The sequence below is a fragment of the Coccinella septempunctata genome, chromosome 8 (genome assembly GCF_907165205.1).
Source record: "Coccinella septempunctata chromosome 8, icCocSept1.1, whole genome shotgun sequence".
In the NCBI taxonomy this organism is placed as follows: domain Eukaryota; kingdom Metazoa; phylum Arthropoda; class Insecta; order Coleoptera; family Coccinellidae; genus Coccinella; species Coccinella septempunctata.
Genome location: NC_058196.1, coordinates 17,360,977 through 17,384,604, shown reverse-complemented (window position 1 = coordinate 17,384,604; position 23,628 = coordinate 17,360,977). Strand labels below are relative to the sequence as shown.

Sequence of the window (23,628 nt, the reverse complement as noted above, 5' to 3'; positions counted from 1 at the left end):
AGTTTGTCATATAAACATATGTCAAGAAATGTTTCCTCTCCGAGATACGGGGTATTAAAATTATAGAAAAAAAAATGTTTTTTATTAATAATTCTCACACTGCTTGAAATATTTTTATGAAATTTGAGAAATAGGTTCTGATCGTCAAGGAGCACTTTTTGCATCATATCATTTCTTCTTTATTCTACCAGTGGCGTCCGTACTGCAGCGAAACTGAATATTTTCAGATAAAAAAAATGATACGCCACTGGTTTTTCCGACAATAAAAATTACTACTTAAATCCTTATTCAATTTGGAGCAAATTCGGTCTCTTCCGGTTAAAAAAATAAAACACATTCTCATGCATGAAGAAATCGCTAAAATTTGATATAGCAAAAATAGTCTTATGATTATTATGTACCTACCATATCAAATTTTGGCGATTTCTTCCTGCATGAGAATGTGTTTTATTTTTTTAACCGGAAACGGTGCCTCGTACAGCAAAAAGTCAAGAGACCGAATTTGCTCCAAATTGAATAAGGATTTAAGTGGTAATTTTTATTGTCGGAAAAACCAGTGGCGTATCATTTTTTTATCTGAAAATATTCAGTTTCGCTGCAGTACGGACGCCACTGGTAGAATAAAAAAGCAATGATATGATGCAAAAAGTGCTCCTTGACGCTCAAAACCTATTTCTCAAATTTCATAAAAATATTTCAAGCAGTGAGAGAGTTATTAATGAAAAACATTTTTTTTTTCTATAATTTTAACATCCCGTATCTCGGAGAGGAAACATTTCTCGACATATGTTTATATCACAAACTAGGGCTTATTTTTGATGTAGAATACGTGGTTAAAATTTCTTGGTTACGATCTGGACCACCCTGTCCTGATAAATTGTAGTGGGTACATAAAATCCACTAGCTCTTGCCGATATTGCAAGAGCCAGTTGGTTGGGAAAATTGTCGATAAACCACCGGATTCTGAAAAAGTGGTCCAGATTGACATCGAAAATAAATAATGATTGACATTTATTTCGAATGTTAAGTCCAGTTTTGGGCGAAAAAGCGATACAAAAATGTTCCAATGACGAAAACGAAAAAAAAACAACTCATCTTTGAAGTGTTTTCCTTCCAATCAACAAAGCTCTATGATTTGCTCAAATCCCTAAGAGCAGAATCAAAACAAATCCTCCTTCTAAGAGGTGTTGTTGCATATCAAGGAGAGTACTCAACAGCCATTGGATACTTTGTTGGGTACTTCCTTAGATCCCCTATTGTGTGTTATTACATAAGGAGGGCACTTTTAATTATCTATATCTCGGTAATTATGAGAGGTAGAGAAAAACGAATTGCAGATTTGGAAAGAGCAAAACGAGTGCAAGACGCAGATATCCCACAGGCTACGGTAAGAAAAAAAAAATTTCTCCTCCAAAAACTCGTAAAGTATAAATGAGCAAAACGAACGGACTGATGAGCCAAACGGAGCAAAACGAGAGCTTCCGAATGATACCAATATTGGAAAGATCTGTTGAGTTGTCTGTAATATTACACCAGCAGGGCACTTTGAATTGTCTATAGCTCATTGTATATAGGTGAGCAAAATAAACGCTGTTCGCGGACCACCCTGAATATCCCGAAACATTGACTAAACGTTCATTTCATCGTGGAAAATAGTGAAAACTGACATTTTCACAAGAAAGTCGTATTCGGAGATTTGATCAAACAATCTACTAACGGCCGGTTTCACAATCAAACCTAAAGCTCCTTTGATTTTAAAGCTCTCTTTAACCCCACTTACGTCCAGTTTCATAATCGAATTTAACGTCACTTTAAGCTTAAAGCTTCTTTTACTGTCATTTTTAGGAGGGTTAAAGGAAGCTTTAAAATTAAAGCGACTTTAGGTTTGATTATGAAACCGGCCGTAAAAATGATAGTAAAGGAAACTTTAAGCTTAAAGTGACGTTAAATTCGATTATGAAACTGGACGTAAGCTTTTCACATTATCACGAGATAGATGAAGATATTTCCAACAGATTAGGATATATTCTTTATGAAAACCCTCATTGAAACACCAAAATATTCTCCATTCCCCGATGTTAACAAACAAAAGTCTACTAACTTTCTATTTACAAGAATTGACACCAGGGAGTGTAACGCTCGTTTGGCCCATTTTTCTCGAATTGCCCCTAGTTTTGAGTCAGCCCGTATATAACCCAGTTCCCGAGCATTCATTAACGTGATTTGACATCTGCCTGCTCGGCTCGATATTTTCTTTTTACTTATAAATCTTCCCGATTGAAATGAGAGAAAAACGCCAACCGGTGTCATCCGACAAAGGACAAAAATTCGCATGTCGCGCCGTCATGATCCGGAAAATCCGATCCAATAAAAGACCAAACGAGGCTATCCGACAACAACCCTCCTCCCTCTATTCCGCCTATATGATTAATGGCTGCGGCGAAAAATCTCTCCGGAAAATTATTTATTCGTAAAACGGCCGAGATATCTCGCGTCGGACGTCGCGTGTCGCGGAGACCAGAGGGGGCCGCCGCCCAATAACAGAAACCGTCGATTTTCTTTCTTCGGAAGTCCGTCCGCGGCTGCGATTTTTCCGGGCACGCCTCTCTTTTAAACTGTTTATACGAAATTTTCGCGCAAGATATTTGTCACGGAAAGTTCGCGCAGGACCGTACGGAAAAAATGATCAGTTCCCTTCCATTTTTAATTTATTTATTCTCAATAATTATCGAAATCAAGAAAAGAGTTCATTAAACCTCTATCGGTAGAAATTTGAATTTTGCTCAATCTAAAAACCAAATTTGCAGTAAGAAAAGAGCAAGAAGAAAAGACATTCCTGCTGAAAGGCTAGGAAAAAAAATCAATATTCTTCATGGCTCATTGAAATACTTTTCTATATCGAATAGGCGATTCAGCAAATCTAAACCCGATAATTAGTACAGTGACTCTAACGAGACAGTGGCGACAATTGTGGTCTCGTTTTATGCAAGAATATGGCGGATTTGGTCACGTGACATGACGTGAGCCAATCCGCATTCCGAATTAGAGATCATAGCATTGAAATATGTGCTTCTAAGCCGCCATATTCTTGCTAAATTTTCAATTGTCGCCACTGTGTTTGATAGAGTCACTGTAATAATTAGCTGCTCTCACTGACCTCTATCATGGGGTTGGTATATTAATTTTATGATTACTGGCATGGAACATAGACAGCAGAAAATCTCTGTGTCGTAAATTAACGTTTACTGCATTGAAATTCAATATTGCCAGAAGGTATGGATAATCACTTAGGGCATGATTGGCATGAAGGAGCTTATAAACAAACATTATCCCTAAATGTTTTTTTCGCTCTTACAGTGTTTTCGAGGATAAGTCAGACATCAATACACTGCTGTAGTCAATTTCACTCGACTGAATGTCCCGCTTTTATAACCTATCCATCTCAAAAACTTCCTCTGTATACTCTATATATTATCGATTTTTTGTTTATTTTTCCTTTCTCTTCTATTCGCGAATCCAATTACCGTTGAGGGCGCTGCGAAATGTAAACAAACTTTGACGTTTGTCAGTACTCTTTTCGAGATTTGTACGGCCCAACAGAGTTTTTCTAGTAAATCAAGATATTTATCGGAATTATCGGTAAGTGAATTGATTGATTTAGTTTCGTAAAGAAAGATCAACATTCTTTGGAAATACTTCATTTGAAAGGGATGAATTGTGGAATAAAATTGAGCGATGATATTGGTGATCCACTGTACCTAGACAAAAATCCCAATTATTTCGCAGATTCTTTCTTGAAGTAAACCTAGGTAATAATGTTGAGGTAGCATATACTGAGTTTGTCAAGGAGGTAGAAACTAAACATCTTGATACGTAAAGCGTTTATGTGGAAGTTTTAAAGTTTCTATTTGAAATATGTATTTCAATTCCATGTTATGATATAAGTATTCCTCATACTGATATTTCAAGAGACATAAATATGAATCAGCTCATGGAACAAGTTCTACAGATGAGAAGAAGCATTCATTTGGAAGTATGAAAATTATGAAATTGTATTTCTAAATCGTCAATTGAATTTAGCAGAAAACTCTCGCAAAGAAAAATCGACTCCTGCCAGTTGAAAGCACTGGTATAAGTACCTTTCCAATATTTTTACGGAATCAATATTTCTATTCAGAAACCCAGACAATAATCCCAATATAACTTCTCCAAATAATAATTATAATACTTTGTTGGACAACGTGAGATAAGAGAAAACAAAAGAAACAAAACTCGTTTGGACTTTGCAATACTGACAAAGTAGTTTCGTAATTCAGTCGGCAGAGGGCGTCTAGATTTTTGGATTCGCTAATACCTTTGAGTATTCAACTCAAGGCTAATACCTACTCTCTTCATACAACCGTACAGGGTATCCCAAATTGCTTGATTTTGGCTGTTTCTGGTACTTCTAGACTAGATAGGGAAAAACGTTGAAAGGAGTCCTGGGCTCGATTTTCGAGAAAAGTCCATAACTGAAAACCGTTTCACGATATCTTCATTTATCTTAAAGATATGACCAAATTTTGATATTTCATCGATTCCCAAAATTTGCCAAACATCTTTATTTACGAAAATATCTAAAAACGGTAAAAACTTTCTACAAACACATTTTCATTGGAAATGCGATACCATATTCAACTTTTTTTCATTTCTTGTACTGAGGGTGGAAAAAAAACAACTTCGTTATTTTAAATACGAATGCATTCTTTTTTTGGCCTCATATCATCCAAAAAAAATTATCTTTTCAAAAATATATACCGGGTGGCCACCCCAGACGCGGCGCTCATTTTGAGGGAGTAAATGAAGATATTTTGGAAATCTTTTCTTGTGGTGTGTGTAGGATGTCCCAAAGCACAATCTAAAATTATTGTTATATATACAGGCTGTTCGAAAACAAAGATATAGACCAAAGTTACACTGTTTTAAATGTAAAAAACTATATTCGACCTCAAAAATGGAATGGCAAGCTCAAGTCATAACTTGAGCTTTTTCAGATTACTTTATAGCTCAGAAGCACCCTTTATGAGATAATGGCGAAAAATCGAAAATATGGAGATTTTTTAAATAGCAATTAATGAAGAAACTAGTTACGCCAGCGATACAGACAGAGTTTTTTCGAGTAGATGAGTTGGCTACTATCACATATAAAAAAAATTTCAACTCTGGAATACATAGAGTAATCATAATTAATTCTCAAACAACTACAAATAATCGTCGAAAACTTTCTTATTTCAAATGGCACACCCGGTATTTCTATATATTCTAACTATCTTCATAAAATTTTTCTACATCTAAACCTGATAGTTTCTGATCAATTTTCGATTTTTAATTCAAAACTAGTAAACCATTTTCGCCATTATCTCGTGAATGGTCCTTCTAAGATATAAAGTGATCTGAAGAAAATCATCATAATTTGAGCTTGCCATTCCATTTTTGAGGTCAAATACAGAGTGTTACATTTAAAAAAGTGTAACTTTGGTCTATATTTTGAACCTATATATATGACAATAATTTTAAATTGTACTTTTGAACACCCTACACACACCACAAGAAAAGATTTTCGAAATATCTTTATTTACTCCCTCAAAATGAGCGCCGCGTCTGGGGTGGACAATCGGTATATGTCGATATATTATAACTATCTTACTCAAAGCAAAATCACCATTTAAGGCCCGGTACTTTCTCCTTCGAATAAATTTTATTCACTGTCAATAAATAAGTATCTGTCAAATAATTTCCTATCTGAAGGATAACTTATTTCGGTGCTTTTCAGATGAACACTGATACTAAAAGATGGCACCTGGAGAGCAATTCTTAATTTTTATCTTGCAAATCAGAAATTCTTTGGGAGCGAGAACGCAACAAAAAATATTGATGGTGTTCCCCTAAGATAGCGATTTCCGCCTACGAAGCAAATTTACGTTCGAAAATAATTGATTAGTTATTTTTTCTGTCCAAAACCGTTATTTTTACCTAGAAATTACAAAAGACTTTATTTTGTTCAATATGAATCAAGCTATCAAATATGAAATTTTGAATACATGATTATGGAAAAAAGTATCTTGCGAGCAAATTTGAGGGGTAGCTTCTTCCACCATCATTTTTTTTATTGCTCTTATAGAATAACTGCTCAATTTAATTCCTGTCTGTCTTCTGGTTTCTAAAAAAAATAATGAAAATATCTTTTCAGGGAGCTGTATATAAGCAGGAGCTGCTCAAAAAAAGCCCCAAATTTTTTCGTAAATATTCATTTGCTCATTTATTTCTATTCAATTCAGGTTCATTTTCGGTGTTGGGTTTGTTTCAAAATTATTTATTTCATTCATGATTGATGAAATCATTATGTAGGTACTGTATTACCCTGTATTTTCAATATTCATTTCTTACATCTTCGATGCACATATATGGATCATCTATCGAGATTCAGATTTGTCTACTTTTACGCACGTGCATCTAAATTTTCACACACATTTTCATCGATGAATACAATATGCGCGTTGCGTTTCTGCCGGTCTGAACATCAAAAGCAAAGTGTTTTATGCGCCCTATACACTATCAGTTTAATTGAAGATAATCATCAGGCTGTCAATCAGTCAGCTCTAGACTTTCTACACGCATAAAACAACCTGATAGAACTGTACTGAAAAGTGGTTTGTTCAATGCATAATTCTCACGAAACGGAAGCTACGTTTGAAGGCTTGTATGGAATATCAAACTCATAAATATTTTGCTACTGATTCCATCATTTTGAGGAATGTATATGTCATTATAAAGTTCAATGTTTTCAAAATTCTAGAAATGATAAATGATATTGGGGACCATTTGAAAATCATTGGACAAAATTTTCAGAAAGTTCAAAGATTAAGTGTATTCCTGTCCTTATCAAGTTATCTACTGGCGCTCACTTTCGAGTGTCAGATTTCCTGATAGTCATCTGGCTGAGTTTGATTAAGATCAAAAGAAAAACCGTCTGGAGTTTTCCATATTTGGCCACTCATCTCGATATTCTAGGTCTGATTGCAATGGAAAAATAACCTTGTAGAAAATATCATAAAAAGTACCTAGTTATAAAAACCGATCGAATTCATTCATTTGTAACAGAAACACAACTTACACCCCTAAGGGACCAATGTCACCAAACGGTGATTTAACTCCATAACTCTTGTCTCTGTTTAACTCCGCTTAGTTCAGCTCAGATTAAAATTCAAACATTAACATCTGTTTTGTCTATGAAAAGAGAGCAGCAGGTTTCATAAAACTTTGACTTTCCAAACAACAATTTGACAGTCAAACGGTCTTTGATCAAGTTTCATTTGTTTCTGCAAATGTCCCCCAAATTAAAATTTTAACCAGTTTTAGGGTCCTAAAAACACATTTGAAACACAGATGGTGCTCACATCTTTTTAGTCGTTTCGTTTCCCTTCTTTCTACTTTATAATCTTTGGTTCAAACGTTACCACGCTGACAAACATAGAACAGTATACACTGACAACAGAATTGCCTTCATCAGAATATCAAGCTAAATCTATGACACTACATCTGTGACAACGCAGCAAAAATTTAATTCTGTGGATCTTTTAAACAGAGTTGCATTCAGTCGAAAAATACAATTTTTCAAAATGTAGCCGATATTTTTTTTTCGAATTTTCCATCAACAATTCGAATAATTTTTTTTTTATTTTAGTTCATAGGTTCAACCAAACCTCAACCCATAGTGGTGTTGAAATAAATAAATGAATAATTTTTTTATTTTTGCATAACAAGTTACCCTAAAACGATGAGAAAATATGCAGATTACTATTATTTTCCAAAATGCTCAAATATTCATTAGTGGGCGTTTAATTTACTTCAAAGAGTTGCGTTTTTTGAACAACTGGTATTTTTATGGTATATAATGGTCATAATGATGAAACTGAAAGATGAAGAACTATACTCCGAAAATCACTATATTCGAAAATAACATTTTTCACAGATTTTCAACTTTTTAACCGAAACGTATTGAAAAAAATGGTAAGGGAAAAAAGTGTTTCTTGTGACCCCAGAAATCTTTTTTTGAAATTTATGTACCTACAAGTGAAAGACTCACCCTATATTTTAAATCATTGGAGAATAAAATGAAAAATAAACGAATAGAATAAATGCAGTTTTTAATAATAATAATAAAGGTCTTTATTCAATTAATTTCATGGGAATTAAATACAAACTCTTACAACATTAAAAAAAAAATTGAAAAGGCGAGATCCAGAACACTGTTCAAGTGTACTGCACAGAACACACCCATCTTGACTTACTTTATGGTGTACTGTTCAATCTAACCCCATGAGTCATTGACAAGAACATGGTAATTACTCATGCTCATGACAATGACAGTATAAATATAGAGGATGTATGACCACCCAAAAAAGAAATAATTGTTATAGGAAGTTATGCTCTACATCAGAGAATGAATAAAAAAAGAAAAAAAATATTTTCACTTGTATATCACACTCGCAGAGTTGCCACTTGCTCATTCATAAGTTCAAAACTTTCAACAGAGGAATTCGAATATGATTGTTCTTTTTGCTTTTCTTGAAGTTTGGTAGAAGAGTGTACTTACTTTCATTCAAAATATCAACTTAAATTAACATCAAAAGGACAAATGCTCAAAATTATACAAGTTCGATTTGAAAACTCTGGCTTGGCTCAAAAATAGAGTGTTGGAGGTTCGTGTGGAATTGGAGTGCCACCTGGCGGATAGTTTCTTGTGACACGTTCCTCACAATATTTTGCGTAAAACAAAATGCAGTATAATATAGTATCACCTTGTTTCACCTAAAGAAGCTGATGTAATGGCGAAACCCGTGTGGTAATAAAAACTCACCGTTAGTTGAAAATTCGATCACATCGAATCAATTTTTGTAAAAAGAAGATCATGTCGATAAAACTCAAACTGAATTTACTGGCAACAGTTTTTGGACTAACTTTCTTAAGACTGAATTATAGAAGAGTTCACCAAATATTGACAATACTCCGAGAAAAACTCCTAGCAGTAGTAAACTTTCTCGAAATTTCAAAGTTTCCGCCATTTACACGAATTCACTCGAAGAGCTCGTGCTAAAATCATTGCACTTAGTACAAAACTGTGTGCACCAGATTACTAATGGACCATAATACTCGACACCAGTCAACAATTATTTTGCCAAAAATTATTGTTGCCAAGACACAATTTTCATGTCATAAGCTCAATGAAAGTATTTTCCATTCATTTCAATGGCACGCCCTTTATAATCAATGAATTTTTTCCATGTCGACAAATTCAATAACAATACCGAAATGAACCTTCCAAGGTTACAGACGACCCGTATATTTCTACAACAATCAAAGAAAAATAAGATAAGGTTGATATTCGAAATTAGACGGGATTGTTTTCAAAACATCATACCAATAGCTCGATTCATTGTGATCGTTATTGAACTTGAACAATGCTCGCAAACAAGTTTATAAATGATACTCTCTAGGCACAAGTCAAGAAGATAGATCAAGTTTAGACACAATAATTAGGCAGGAAGATAAGAATTCAGCATAACCCTGTAAATATTTTGATATCCGAAATAATAGATAACAATTTTCGCTGGATCGAGACAGAATACGTTGAAACAAGTGAGTAACGTAACTATTTCGCAATCGAATGCCTTGGCAATCACAATTTCCACTTTTTTATAAAAAAAAAACGAAAACATTTCAATAAAATTCATTGGGACTCTAAATAAATTAGATGCTTGGAAAGAAAGTTTTATTTATAGATGAAGAGAAACATAAAAAACATAACAGTCATAAGAAAATTTATATTTAAATTAACAAAAAATCTCTCAATTATCAGTCAATTGCACTAAAGGAACAATTTCCAACGAAACAGCTCGACAAAATTCAGAAAAGATTTCCATCCCTTTATGAATATAATTCTACAAATGTTTCAAATTTGAAACTACTTAATAAACTGATTTTTATTCATATATCAAATATATACACAAACAGTTCCATAAAAATAACTTAGAACAGTTATATAGAAATCGATTGACCATATAAGGCTCAAATGTGTTACCATCAGAAGAAATTTTTATATACAAAAATATTTACATACTCTGGATAAAAAAAAACATACGTAAAGAACGTTACAAATCTCTGTCGGATACTAAATAGTGTTTATCCGACCAAACACACTCAAATATGCAACAATAAATTAATCATTATCTGAAATCTTTGCACTACTCGTATCAGGCTCAATCTCTCTCTCCACGTGATATTCTTTCAACGAACGGGATTGGTTAAGGGTCGTGGAAAACTGTCTTGTTTCTTTTGGATAAAAGAAAGGACATTCTTGAACGGAATCTGCATGTGGTAGTAGGCGCAGTAAGGTAAGGGATCCCACATTAGGAAGAGAACTTCCCTTTTATCCAACACAGTACCAATCAGCCTCGTCACGTTTTCTACAGCCGGTTGCTTATGTTCAGAAATGTAGACTTTGCCGTTTTCATTCACCAACACCCCTGAATTCTGCCTGCTGAAATGCTTGCATGTCTTCCATACGAGTCTAGGATGTATCGACGTGTAACAGATGTAAGGTAGAGACACTCCTACTCTACTGCTCAAAGGTACCAAAACGCCGTTCTCTTTGTTGACCGCAAACCTGAAGCTGATGTGTCCGGTTATGGGTCTCAAGAGGTGGAGTTTCGAGAAGAAATGGGATAACCACTGGTTGATCTGTTGGTTTTCTGTGGGAACTAATCCGTTGTTGCTTCTGTCCAGCCTGCAGGTAACGTTAGCCACCACTTGGGACTGTTTAACGGTGGTGCAGGTCAAGAAGTGATCTCCCTTGACGTCTTGCACGGCGACCCAAGGTCTCTGCTCGCTGATGTCGAAATTGAGCTTGAGGTCGTTTCTGGAGGGTGGTAGTACCATCTTGCAGCGTTCTCTGAGTCCGATCGGACCGGCGGTCGACATGACAAAGTTTCCGTTTCTCACCGCTCCGGTATCGTAAAGTCTGTACACGTCTTCTTTGGATGTGATGGAATGGTAGACGGGAGTTGGAATGTCGTATTTTTGGCACCTTTTCATCACTTCTAAGGTATCGTCCAAAGCCCATACTTCTTTGATTCCGGGACAGAAGCAGGAGCAACCGAGCAGTTCCAAGTGGGGTTTAGCAACGGCATCGTAATACGCTGAGGTGGAGGCGCTCACTGGGATGTAGTACATAGCCTGCTCCTTGTCTACGATTTCGCAGAGTGCCCTCACGTAATTCTGTTGTTGGTCGGACGTGGGTTTGGGCACCGTGTAGAATCTGGAAACAGCAGTGGAGAACCTTGCCAAAGCGAACTGTCCTTCAACTTCACACACTACAACTCTTGCACCTGCACAGTAAAAATTCCTAGCTAAATGAAGGGCCTGTATGGTACTACCGCCACTTATCAAAACAGTCCTTTTCTTCCTGTTTCGTTCCGCCGAGTCCACCCATATAAAATTCAACATCATTTTGATCACGGTGATTGGAAATAGGGCCGTCTGTTTGAGCACCCAAATCCAGAAGTTTATATACAGCTTGGGCACAGCCAAAAGCAACTGGGTCCAAGTTTTCGGCATGCAGACCAATAACAAGGTCCTCACGAGGCGGAATAGGAAAAGGGGATACCATCCTATAAGTTCAGCGAGAGCTGACGGGGGTTCTTCAACCTGCTGTCCTTGCAGAACCGGACTCTGGCTCCTGGACACTCTGCATTCGGTGGTGATGACGAAAGGTTCCTGGATAACGCTTCCAACCGAGGACGTTCTCAGTATCCTTCGTTTTCTGAGGGTGTTATCAGGCGATGTTGAACCTGGGGACAGGGACTGCAGGGACCAAGGGCTGTCTATGCCGGAAGTGCTGCTGGAGGTGCTTCCAGCGTGGATGGACTCGTTGCTGGGCCACTTTCGCGGCATGCTGTCTAGCTTACAGGCCGGCATCTTGAACAACAACAAAAATACGTTCGCGCACTTAATCGTAGTCGAGCAGCGTTAACCGCGACCGGTTTCTGATTCAATAAGCCGGTCGAATCTCGGTACGAAGCGTTTTATAAGGTTGCATCCTGTACTCTGCCCTTTACACTATCGCCGAGGATCCCTGCTAACGGCTATGGCAACTTATCTCTATCAGCAACGTTCGAGTGGGGATCGGTGAACTCGATGGCGCGCTTCATCGACCGGCATCTTTTCATTACACGATAAGTGATTGTTAAACATCCCAGTAATTGATTTGTTTCAGATGGGTGTATTATTCCAAAGAGAAGACAGATCGTTGGGAATGGGGGATTCGATGCCATAAACCATTTTAGTTTGGCGAAAAACGTGAAAATCTGTTCAAAAATTTTACGTGAAATTATATTAGTTGGGGAGCCGACGATGCTATATCGGGATTTACTCGAGCCTCGTGGAGACCTAGTGGATTTTGAAGATAAGATGGTAGAAAGAAAAATAGGTTCTATGATGTATGCACTTTCAGAGGTGGGGAAAGCGTCTGCAGGATCTCAAAGATGTAAAAAATCATCAGGTCTACATACTCGATCGTGTGTAAGATACTCTATATGCCCTACGTGTCTTTGATAATGAGTTCATGCTTTTCTGACAGTTTGCGCGGTGGGACTGGCCGTACGGAAGGGTTGAAATTGGTAAAAAAAATTCCAGCGTGTCAGATTTTTGCAGGATATGTTAATTGGACCCAAAGGAAGGTACTTTTCAAGGGACTGACAATTTGGACGTGACGCAAGGTCACAGCGGTCCTTTGAAAATTTAAAAAAAATTCGTTACTTAGATACATACTCGAGCGTGTCAGATTTTCATACAGATGGTTAATCTCGGTGTTGTAGACGTGTTGATCCATTAATCTGACACTAATCAGGGGGGTTTTCTTAATCTTACACTTTGAAGATTATAAAAATCCCTTTTTTTCGAATTTTTCCCTCCCTGTACCTCTAATCGTTTTTGTATTCACTATGAAAGTTGTAGATAATAAAATTCTACACAACTTTTGTCTGAAGCAATTTTACATACTCTTAACCATTGCATAAAGACCACTGGTCTTTATACAATGCTCTTAACCGTTCTCGAGTTAGAGGGCGATAAGGGCGAAAAGCTCAGCCACACATGCGAAAGGGCAAGGTCAATGCAGAATCTATGATGCAGAATCCCAGTCTAATCGACAATTGTCAAAATGACAACTAAACTAGTCACGAAAATTTCAGTGTTGTCTGTGACTGAACCCAGCAAACATTTTTAACTCGGCCCAACGTTGGGTTAGTGCTGCGATGTTAGAGTCGGTATACTGCAAATAGTGTCACATCGGCCGACAGCCGCCCGACGGACTATGAGCCGACATGTTGCAGAGTCTGCACACCGCAGATCCGGTGACGATTCGACTGTGCAAAAAAGCATCGGTTTAGCGTCTAGACTATGCTTCAAATACGCTCCTCAAATTAATCGTTACGACGTCGGTTCAGCTTCTACAAAATATTGGAAGAATGCTATTACAATTGATCGGCACCACGTCGGCTTAACGTCTAGACAATGCTGGGAATACGCTGTTCCAATTGATCGGTACAACGTCGGTATAATATATACATACCTGCAATACTAATGCTCGTTCTCACCAACGATCCCTAAATTTTAAGGGACACCTAAGCATCAAAGATTATAGAGTTAACTCTATAATCTTTGCTAAGCATATTTACGTGACATTTCTTACTACTCATGTACGATTTCTGTCTGATCAACTTTTAGGAGACACTTAATACCAACTAAACGTTGCTGAAACTGAATTCGTATTAGAGTTAGAAAGAAATGCCAAGTAAATATGCTAAGGTGCCCCCGAAAATTTGAGAATCGTTGGTAGAAATTGGCAAATCCAAAAAAAAAATAAATATGAATTATTTGATCAATAATTTCTGATCTTTGAACGTTTCTTATGAAATCTCGGAATCATTTCCCATGTTGAAGGAGATCTATTTTTTTCTTCTAATATTTTTTGAAACCTTGCAACACTTATATTGTGATTAGGGCAAGACAATTTATACAGCCAATTGAAAAGAATCTTCATATATTCAAACAACTAAAATATAACGCTCATATAATAATATACATATATAAATACTTTCTAGGTTGAAAAAACACATAAAAACGACTAGCTTACTTGAAAAAAAAAAGCATATATTTATTCACTGCTCATTATTATTGCCTGCTTCTTTTTCCTCCGCTCTTTTCAATCTGCCCCCTGCTCTGTCACCGGCATTGCGAAGCCAATTCATTACATGATTCATTTCCACATCAGTGGCACTTCTTGTAATAGGATTTATCCTTACAGATCCTGGATAATAGAATTTCATTATTTGTTTAAAATAAATTATTGAATTTCATATAGAATATCATCTTATATGTGTTTAAATTAATTAAATATGTGTCAACATGCAAAATATGTATTCAATTTAAGTAACTTCCTAACATTAAAAAATGTCAACATTTTCGACCAATACAACATGAAAACTCACCATGATTAAGCTCAACAATATTCGCCATTGCTTCTAATCCATTTTTATTATTAATTCCTACCCGACCAATTCAGGGAAATTCCTGATTCATGGCTTATTATGAGTTAGATTATTTTGCGTGTTGTCTCTGCTACGTCCTTACCCCCGTTGAGGCCAAACTTGGACAACTGAAAAATATTTGTATATATAGATTTTTCTGTCTTTCAAATTGTAGAACTTTTTCTCTAGAATAAAAAAGACCAAAACCAAAAAATTAAAGCATATCCCAAAAGAGTAGATACAATTCTACCTACACATTTTTTCAAATATTCTAGATCATATATATAAGTATATCAGCATCGAATTTCTTCAATTCTTCGTGCCTTTTTATTTTGATGGTGTTCTTATCCATTTCTATCTCTGCATTTTTTTTATCTATATGCAATCTCAAAAGATCGTAGAAGTACTCGGTTCTAATGATGGTGATGATGTACTACTTGGACCTAATATTTCGAGAACTCTCTGTTTCACGTGATGATATTCCTGACGCCTACTCCGAAGTTTATTAGAAATAGAAATACCATTTTATTTTGATTTCTTGTACTCACCTGCCCTGGGACATCACTGTTACTATGTTAATACAACACAACACAACAAGGAAGTTTTCAGAAAGAAAAATTTCGTCAAATAGCCTACTCTTAAAAACTTTTTTATCATCGAAACACGTGCACGCGTACGCCGTCTGAATGAAATAACGCTTCGAGACGGAATTAGATTGTCTGGAAGCTCTTATGCAAAATCCCGCGAAATTTAAATAGTACAGTTTGACCTTATGTTAAGGGTAAAACGCGCTGAAGATGCATCTAACCGCAACCGATCCGATGAATATAAACCGCCAAGAAGTTGCTCATCTAACAGCAGCGTTTTGCCGACGCTGGCTAGATGCTCATGTTTCGACACATCTTCAGCAGCGTAAACCATGTCCTCGGATCTTCAAAGGTCCGATGCTGTGTAACAGCAGTACGCACTTCGCCAGCAGTAACAGCACACAGCCGACGATTTACCGACGATAAATGTTTGTTGGGAACCTTAGAATGTACTATTTTCCAACGAGTGAATTTTCGCTTCAGCATGTATCGCTAAACACCTTGCTTTAATCGCCATTTATCACAAAAACGTTTCAACGCAGAAAAAATTGCTTGGGACAAAATTTGTAGAAAATGTTATGCTCTACAACTTTTATAATGAATACGAAAAAGATATACAAAAAAATTGAGTTTTGTGACCTTTATGGGCAATTTTTATTGTTTCGGCTTGCTAAAACTGTCAGATTATATTTTTTCCGTTATTCTTGAATCATTAGCTTCAAAATAAGAAAAAACGCCACCGCGCTCGAGAATGTACCCGTGACGTTTTTTTTTTTGCAACTTTGGCGGCCTCCCACACGCTTAAATTGTCAGATTAAGAGAATATATACTTTTCAACATATAATTAACCACATATATCTTAATCTGACACGCTCGAATATGTACAATGATCGTTTTTTTTTTACTATTCTGACAGGCTCTCCTAGACAATTCCCCCTATATACAGTTCTAATTTTTGGTACAGGTACTCTACAGGGTCCAAGGATATTAATCTGACACGCTCAAATAAATCCCGAATTTCCCTCTTCGGCTCCCAACTATACAGAGTGTTCCTAAATTGAACGTACAAACGAAAAGGGGAGATTCCTTAAGTATGTTTAAGAAAAAAAAGTCCCTTTAACATGGGGTCGCAAACGTTTCGTTTTCGAGATACAGAGTATTGAAGTTTGAATTTTTTTCAAGTTTTTTCTCGGAATCGTTGGTAGATACGACAAAACTACAAGAGACCGAGAAGTTTAGTATAAGAACAAAGCTTCTTTTTACATTTTTTCAAATTAACAGTTGCTCACCAAAAAAAAGTTCTGCAGAAGAACAGGTGGCAGTGTTCCAGAAAAAATATCACCCTGTAGATCTTCTATCGAAATTGCCATGTCACGTGGTGAGAACTCTAAAATGTAATATATATGCCAAATTTCAGTTGAATATCTTGTGAAGTGTAGATACTATGAGAAAAAAACTTTAAAAATATTCAAACTTCAACACTCTGTATCTCGAAAACGAAACGTTTGCGACCCAATGTTTATGGGACTTTTTTTTCTTAAACTCACTTTAGGAATCTCCCACTTATCAAAAAAGTTTTTTCGCTGCAGTGTATTATTCCAGCCAGCAACGTTAAATAATCTTTCTGACAGTGAAATAAAGCAAGAAATATCTGGTATTGATGAAGCTGACATTGACAAGGGTCTTCTCTCCAGTGAATTAAAAAGATGGAAAAAAAAGTGGATCACTTCAACACCGAATAATCCCGAATCATGTCCTTCATCAGCACTTGGGAAATGTTGCGAAGATTTTTACCCAAATTTGTACAGTTTTTCTTCCTTAAGGAGACTTAAGACCTTGCTCAGAAGCACTATGGCAGAAAACTGGTCGAATGGATTAGCTCTAATTAAAGATTATCAAATTACGAGAGAGTCATTGATACAAAAATGGTTGTGACCAGATTTGCTAATGCTGGCTCAAGGCGCTTGAAGCTTTTATTTGATAACTAAAAACTATTAAACTTTTTAATATTCATTTTTGCTTTTTTATAGTTTTATATTCAAGAAATTAATGTTTTATTTTATTAAGAACGAAAAACTGGTCAATTCTTACATAATTTAATATTTTTTTGTTTTTCATAATTTTTTATAATTATAAGGAATAAATGTTTTTGTTACATTTTCCTCTTTTAGTGGATGATAGCTGAGCCCCCTCCCAACACACCGTTCTGGGCACGCGCCTGGTAAACATCACCCACCTTAAGATGATATTGTGATAGCTAAACACGTGTCGTGTTTTAAAAAATCATTTTGTGAAAATCGTCTAAATCTGTTTTAAGTTAAATATTTATAACTCCACTTTTTTTGAGTTTTATAATGAGCACATTTTGCCATACAGGCTAGTATGTGTGTATACACGCTCATATAATTCAGGGGCTGATACTAGAGGTCGAAATATGAATAAAACTTCATGTCAACTTAGATCCTAAAATGTACTTCACGGATGCTGAGGCCCCTCTTGAACAAGACCTCCAAAATCCAGTACCTAAATTTGCGATTTTTTTGTCAAAAATTTGGTGCATTCGAATGAAATTTAACACATGGGATTTTTTGGATAAATTGAATCGTTTAGTAGTGAAAAAATTGACTGATTCTACCAGTGGCGCAGGAAATAGGGGGGGGGGCTTCATAAAATTTCCTCTAAGCCATATTTTCGCGATTAAGACGCGTGAAGCGTCTTTAAGCGGTGCTATTCGAGCGAATAGAGAGTTGAAGTGTGCACATTCATACGTTAGCCTGAACGTAAACGTTAACGTGAGAAATAACGTCAGATATAACGTTTACGTGTTGTGATGAAATTTGAGTTGAAGTGCTGCCGTCATGAAACGTCAGACGTTAAACATAACCTATCAATTTGATTTTGCTTTCGTTTCGCGTGAACTCTCTTTTATCTAATATTGAGCTCCGACAGCTGGAATAACATTTGGAATATTGATGTTCTAATGATTTATATGCCTAATAAAGAGAATTTTCAGCTTGGAAGTATTTTATTATCAATGATATGCTCAAGTGTTAGAGACATCAGAATTGCAGTGTAGTTTCAGCCATTTCCTTATGTACTGAATGTAATCTGATAACACAGTAATTTAACTTAATCCTTTTGATAACTTTCAAATCACTGCTGATTTCCTATAATTTTCGTTCATTATGAGAAAATACACAGGAAATGTAAACAATGACAGTTTGAGGTTATCGAGAATTGCATTTAACAATCAAAATTCGGCCATTCGCAAGTCATCGGTGCTACTCGTTTAACGTTCGGTTAACGTACGTCGATGTTTAAGGTATACGTGGGAGACCGCTAGTTTACGTAGGCCGTAAAGCTGACGCTAACGTTAACGTTAAAAACGGACGAATGAGCATGCGTAGATGTCAATTATAACGTTAACGTTTACGTTCATGGCTGCACTTCAACTCTCTATTAAGTCATGACGTCAGTCTTTAAGACGCTTTAAGCGGAACCTGGCGGTCTGTGGAGAGCGCCTGTGTCATAGAGTCATCTTGTCTCTGGCCTGTGTCGTCTTAAGCACAGAACGTCTTAAGCGGAAAGAGGTAATAAAAAGAAGAAGGGAGAATATGTTGTTTATATCGAATTTGATTCGAATTCCTACTAGGGAAGAGTGCTTTTATTGCCAATAATGCATTTAGAATAAATAAATATTTTTCAAATAATAGCCATAGAACAGAAATTGAAAAATTCACAATTCGATTCGCTGTCTAATGACAAGGACAGATGACTCAACCATCAGCGATATTCTATTTTTGCGACAACAAAATTAATGACGTCACGCTTAAAGACGCTTTAAGACATCGATTAAGACGCTTAATCGCCAAAATATGGCTCTAATTTTTGAGTAAATAAGCTTCACTCACTTTGACATTCGTCAGCTATAACGTCATATTGACTTCTACTATGGCTGTGGTCCGTATATACACTTTGGTTTCTTCTGGTTAGTAAGTGGGCGGTCCGTATATGTCGTATTCCTGACAATTCGGTTCAATATCTGTCACCAGAGTAACCGCTCTGGTAACTTTCGGTTACCAAATGTGTATATACGGACCATACGCTATATACTGAGGCCCGGTTGCACCTTAGAACCAAAGATTATAGAGTATTCTCTATAATCTTTGCTTAGAACATAGATACATGGAATGGGCATTCAGTGCTACGAATGAATTGTTTGTAGTCCACACATTCGATGTTTCTCTGTCTAGAGCGACACTAAGGCAGTGGCGTTTTATTGAAAAATTCACATGCGTCCTGTCTATTCGTACTGAAAATTGATGCACCAATGATGTCCGAATCAACTGTCTCAATTGTGATTGGCGACACTAAGCAACTATCTCACTCCAGTCTTTGGAATGTTTATTTTACATTCCATGTATGGGATATATCTATATATCTATGTTCTAATGGTTGCACAGTTCAAGTTCAAGCTGAGTTTAAATTTGAACCCAGCTCATTCTTTTTCAACGTACGTTAGGACTGAGTCCTATGTTTACATCAATGGTTTCCTAACTGAAGCTGGTATTGTGGTATTGAGGACCAGCTCTCATACCATCTTGTAGGTGGTCCTTCTGGTGCTCTGGATGTATTTGGTTTTTACTCTTTTTTACAATCTGTGCAACTGTTCCAGAGGCACTGTTAAAACTGTTACATGTAAACATATTCATGCAGTAGCTATGTTCAGGCAGAGGAGCAATTCTCTTTCAGGTGGGGCCTGTATTGAAGGTGATAATTTAATAATCAGTGAACCTTCAACTAGCATGGTACACTACAAGAATGATGAACAACACTTCATCCAGGAGACATCCAGTACCAGTACACAAGATCCTCATACATCACCAAATTCAAGTAGACGAGAATAAGTAATTCCATTTGTAAATCTAATTACTTCTTTTTAAATACCTCAACTTTACAGATTATTATGGCAGAATTGAAACGTTTAGCTGAACACCTAGATACAGAGCAAGTAGAAAAGATGAATTGAGTAAAAACAGAAAACTTGATAAATAAACTTAGTATCCTATAAATAAATAGAACTTGGTAATCATAAATATTCAAATATTTGGAATTTTTAAAGCTCAAATTCAAAGTTTATTATCCATTATTTGAGCAAAATGGAACCTGCTCTACAATTACATAATGAAGAGAACTAAAGTTGAAGACTGGGGAGAAAAAGATAAGGAGAAGCGCACAAGGATGCGCTGACAACAGGTCAATAGCCATTTCCATTGTAAACAGAAGAGGGAGGTATAGTGGATGCAAGCCCCTCATGGGCTCGCAGCATTGCTAATGCCCCGCTGTGAAAATGTCTGGGAAGCTTCCTTCACACTTGGGAGAAAAAAAAACAAGAATAATACAGAAAAGAGAAGAATAAATTTATTTTGATGAGTCTTAATAAAAACAATGTTTTCCAAATGCATTTTCATTAAAATTCAAATTAAATGCTTAAAATTTGCATTAATATAAGGGTTTATATATACAATGAGGGTATTCCAAAGAAACATGTCTTTGGGTTTACAATGGGCCCCTCCATGGTTAGGGATACCAGCCAGCATAAACCAACCCTAGCTAGACTTCCCTAGATGCTTATGAATACTTATGATCAAAGAGGAACCTTTGTTATGATATTATGCCACAGAGTCTCTGTTATGCCAGAACCCCTGAGCCGAAGAAGAAGAAAAATGACAGATTCTGTGTATTCCAACATTTCTAACCTCAAAAATACATAATCATTTTCATAATCGCAATCAAATAAATTCATCATTGTAGTCAACAATGACTTGTGATTAATTCATTCAATTAGTAGCACTTATTACTCTTTCGAAAACGGAAAATGGCCACTACAAATTTTCCAGTTCTGCAAAATGACCGCATCCTGAAAGTGATTAAGGGAGAAAAACCCGATAAACTCCCGGTATGGATTATGAGACAAGCTGGCAGGTTCTTGCCTGAATTCAGAGAATTTAGAAAACAACACAGCTTTTTCGAAATATGTCAAACGCCTCAACTGGCTTGTGAAGTCACCCTAATGCCTATTAAGAGGTTCGGGTTAGATGCTGCAATAATTTTCAGCGATATACTAGTAATTCCACAAGCTTTAGGAGTAGTTGTAGAAATGAGGCCAGAAGTGGGTCCTGTCATTCCTAAACCGTTAACCCTAGACTCAATCAAAGATCTGAATGAGGAAGGTGCTGTAGATCGTTTAACCTATGTTGGTGAAGCCATTAGACTAACTAGAAGAGAACTAAATGGTAAAGTCCCACTATTTGGATTCTCCGGAGCGCCTTGGACTCTTTTTGGTTATATGGTTGAAGGTGGTGGTTCTAAAACTATGTCAAAAGCCAAAAAATGGTTGTACAAAAACCCAAATGAATCGAATAGTGTTTTGAATATTCTCACTAATGTCATTATAGATTACTTAGTAATGCAGGCTGAATATGGAGCTCAAATATTGCAAGTATTTGAAAGTAGTGCAGAATACTTGAATAAGGATCTTTTTAACAAATTTGCATTGCCTCATCTAGAAAGAATCTGTAATCAGGTGAAAACTAAATTGAAGGAAAAAAATTTGGATGTCCCTCTTGTTCTTTTTGCCAAAGGGTCACACTTTTCTCTTACAGAACAATCAGAATTGAATTATGATGTGTTGGGTATTGATTGGACAGTTGACCCAAAAGTAGCTCGTTTACTTACCAAGGATAAAGTACTTCAAGGCAATCTAGATCCTTGTGCTCTATATGCTCCAAAAGAAGAAATTGAGAGGTTGGTTGGAGAAATGGCAAAAGGATTTGGGACTTCAAAATATATTGTAAATCTGGGACATGGCATTTACCCAGATATGGAGATAGAACATGTAGAAGCTTTCATTGAAGCTGTTCATAAAATAAAAGTTTAATATTATAAAATAGATTTTTATATTTTATTGAGAATTTTTTACATATATTATAACATTCAAATTATGCACGTAGTATCAAATTGCATTCCTCTTAATTTGGATAGATAATATCTGTGATTTGGATAAAGAGTTGACTCACCAAAATTTTTTTCTGTTGGAAAATGAGATCGTTGAACTTCTATAAGTAATTTGGAAAAGTTCTTCAACACATAATACAATAATTTTGGGCATCCACTCGCGAAATAAAACTTATAATTTATAATTCTTTGCTGTTAAAAAACATGTTTATTTATTTCAAAATGAGTTGCTAAGCAACCGTCCGCTTATTGATTCTATGCTTTGTCAACAGACGAGGAGCTCATACCCGTACCGGCGTTGCCACGTCTGTCCTCTTAATTTTTAAGCCACAGAACTTTTGAAAACTGTCAACTGTTCATCTCTGACAGCCTGTCAACTCATTTCACATGTCTTATTTATTTTTATTTTGTTATCAGAGACCGTTTATTATTTACATTTTTCATTAATATTCTTTGTGAAATTGTGGTAATAATTATATCAGAAAATCTGTATTGAATAGATGACCAATGCAACACAAATAACAGGGTTGCAATCACTTACAACATGATTAACAACATTAACAAGAAGTTTTCAGCGGAACGTTAAATTAAACTGATATATCTACATATAACAACATAAGGGTCCTGTAACGTTCCTCGAACAACTGAAGAACATTAGAATCATTACTTGGAAGACTGAACCTGGTCGAAAGACCCTCTCGGTCAAAATAAAGATTTGGACCATTATAGGCCCCTCCAACCTTCTAGCCTCACAAAAATTGTGGAGACAAGCAAAAGCGTCTCTTCACAAACCTTTTAGGGCTTTCACTCCCAATCTCTGAAACAAAATCAATTAACTTGTAATGACGCTTTTGCGTCATTACAAGTAAAACTCCTCACTTGACGAATATTTTCGTTGTTTCAAGGTATAAAAGAGTGGTATTTAACTTCATCTAGAGCTCTAAGAATATATATTTGGCAATCTGTAATAGATAAATAGATATATGAAAAGTAAGTTGATATTAAACTTTTGATATCATCATTTATTCAAATACTCCAATCAAAAATTACCCTGTTAGGGTGTAGAGCTAGTCAATCAATTTAAAACATAAAACTATAGACACAAACATTTACAATCTGATAACTATGTATGATATATGATAACTATCATCATCATATATCAAGATTTCTGGATTAACTATAAATTTTCTTTCAGTGAATACAAAGAGTACCCAATTTATTGAAATTTTGAAAACAAATCAAGCGGATTTTATTCCCAGAAGATAAGCCAGATGTACGAAAGCATTCAGAGCGTAGCAGCCTACAAATACTTTATAATTAGCCTTTTACCTAGGTTACGCTATAAAATATTTGGAACATAATATTCGAGGAAAGTTTTTCACAAAAGGGTTATGTAT

At 35.9% G+C, this 23,628-nt stretch overlaps 2 protein-coding genes and 1 long non-coding RNA gene across 3 annotated transcripts; 2 read left to right on the top strand and 1 right to left on the bottom strand.

Annotated features, from left to right (window-relative positions):
* The first annotated feature begins 9,225 nt into the window (after positions 1-9,225).
* LOC123318876 lies at positions 9,226-20,112 on the top strand. Its single transcript, XR_006538410.1, has 3 exons — positions 9,226-9,678; positions 12,314-12,396; positions 19,967-20,112. It is a non-coding gene; the product is annotated as an uncharacterized LOC123318876 (long non-coding RNA).
* LOC123318875 lies at positions 9,795-12,154 on the bottom strand. The gene has a single exon (XM_044905646.1). It carries the CDS (start codon positions 12,013-12,015, stop codon positions 10,327-10,329), a length of 1,689 nt encoding a protein of 562 aa, XP_044761581.1. The 5' UTR covers positions 12,016-12,154; the 3' UTR covers positions 9,795-10,326.
* Positions 20,113-20,958: 846 nt separating the features above from the next.
* On the top strand, positions 20,959-22,218 carry LOC123318632 (uroporphyrinogen decarboxylase). Its single transcript, XM_044905305.1, has one exon. It carries the CDS (start codon positions 21,093-21,095, stop codon positions 22,152-22,154), a length of 1,062 nt encoding a protein of 353 aa, XP_044761240.1. The 5' UTR covers positions 20,959-21,092; the 3' UTR covers positions 22,155-22,218.
* Positions 22,219-23,628: the final 1,410 nt, after the last annotated feature.

Excerpts from the sequence above, each read along its gene's own strand:
- LOC123318632 (XM_044905305.1), top strand. The coding sequence starts at position 21,093 with ATGGCCACTACAAATTTTCCAGTTCTGCAAAATGACCGCATCCTGAAA.
- LOC123318875 (XM_044905646.1), bottom strand. The coding sequence starts at position 12,015 with ATGCCGGCCTGTAAGCTAGACAGCATGCCGCGAAAGTGGCCCAGCAAC.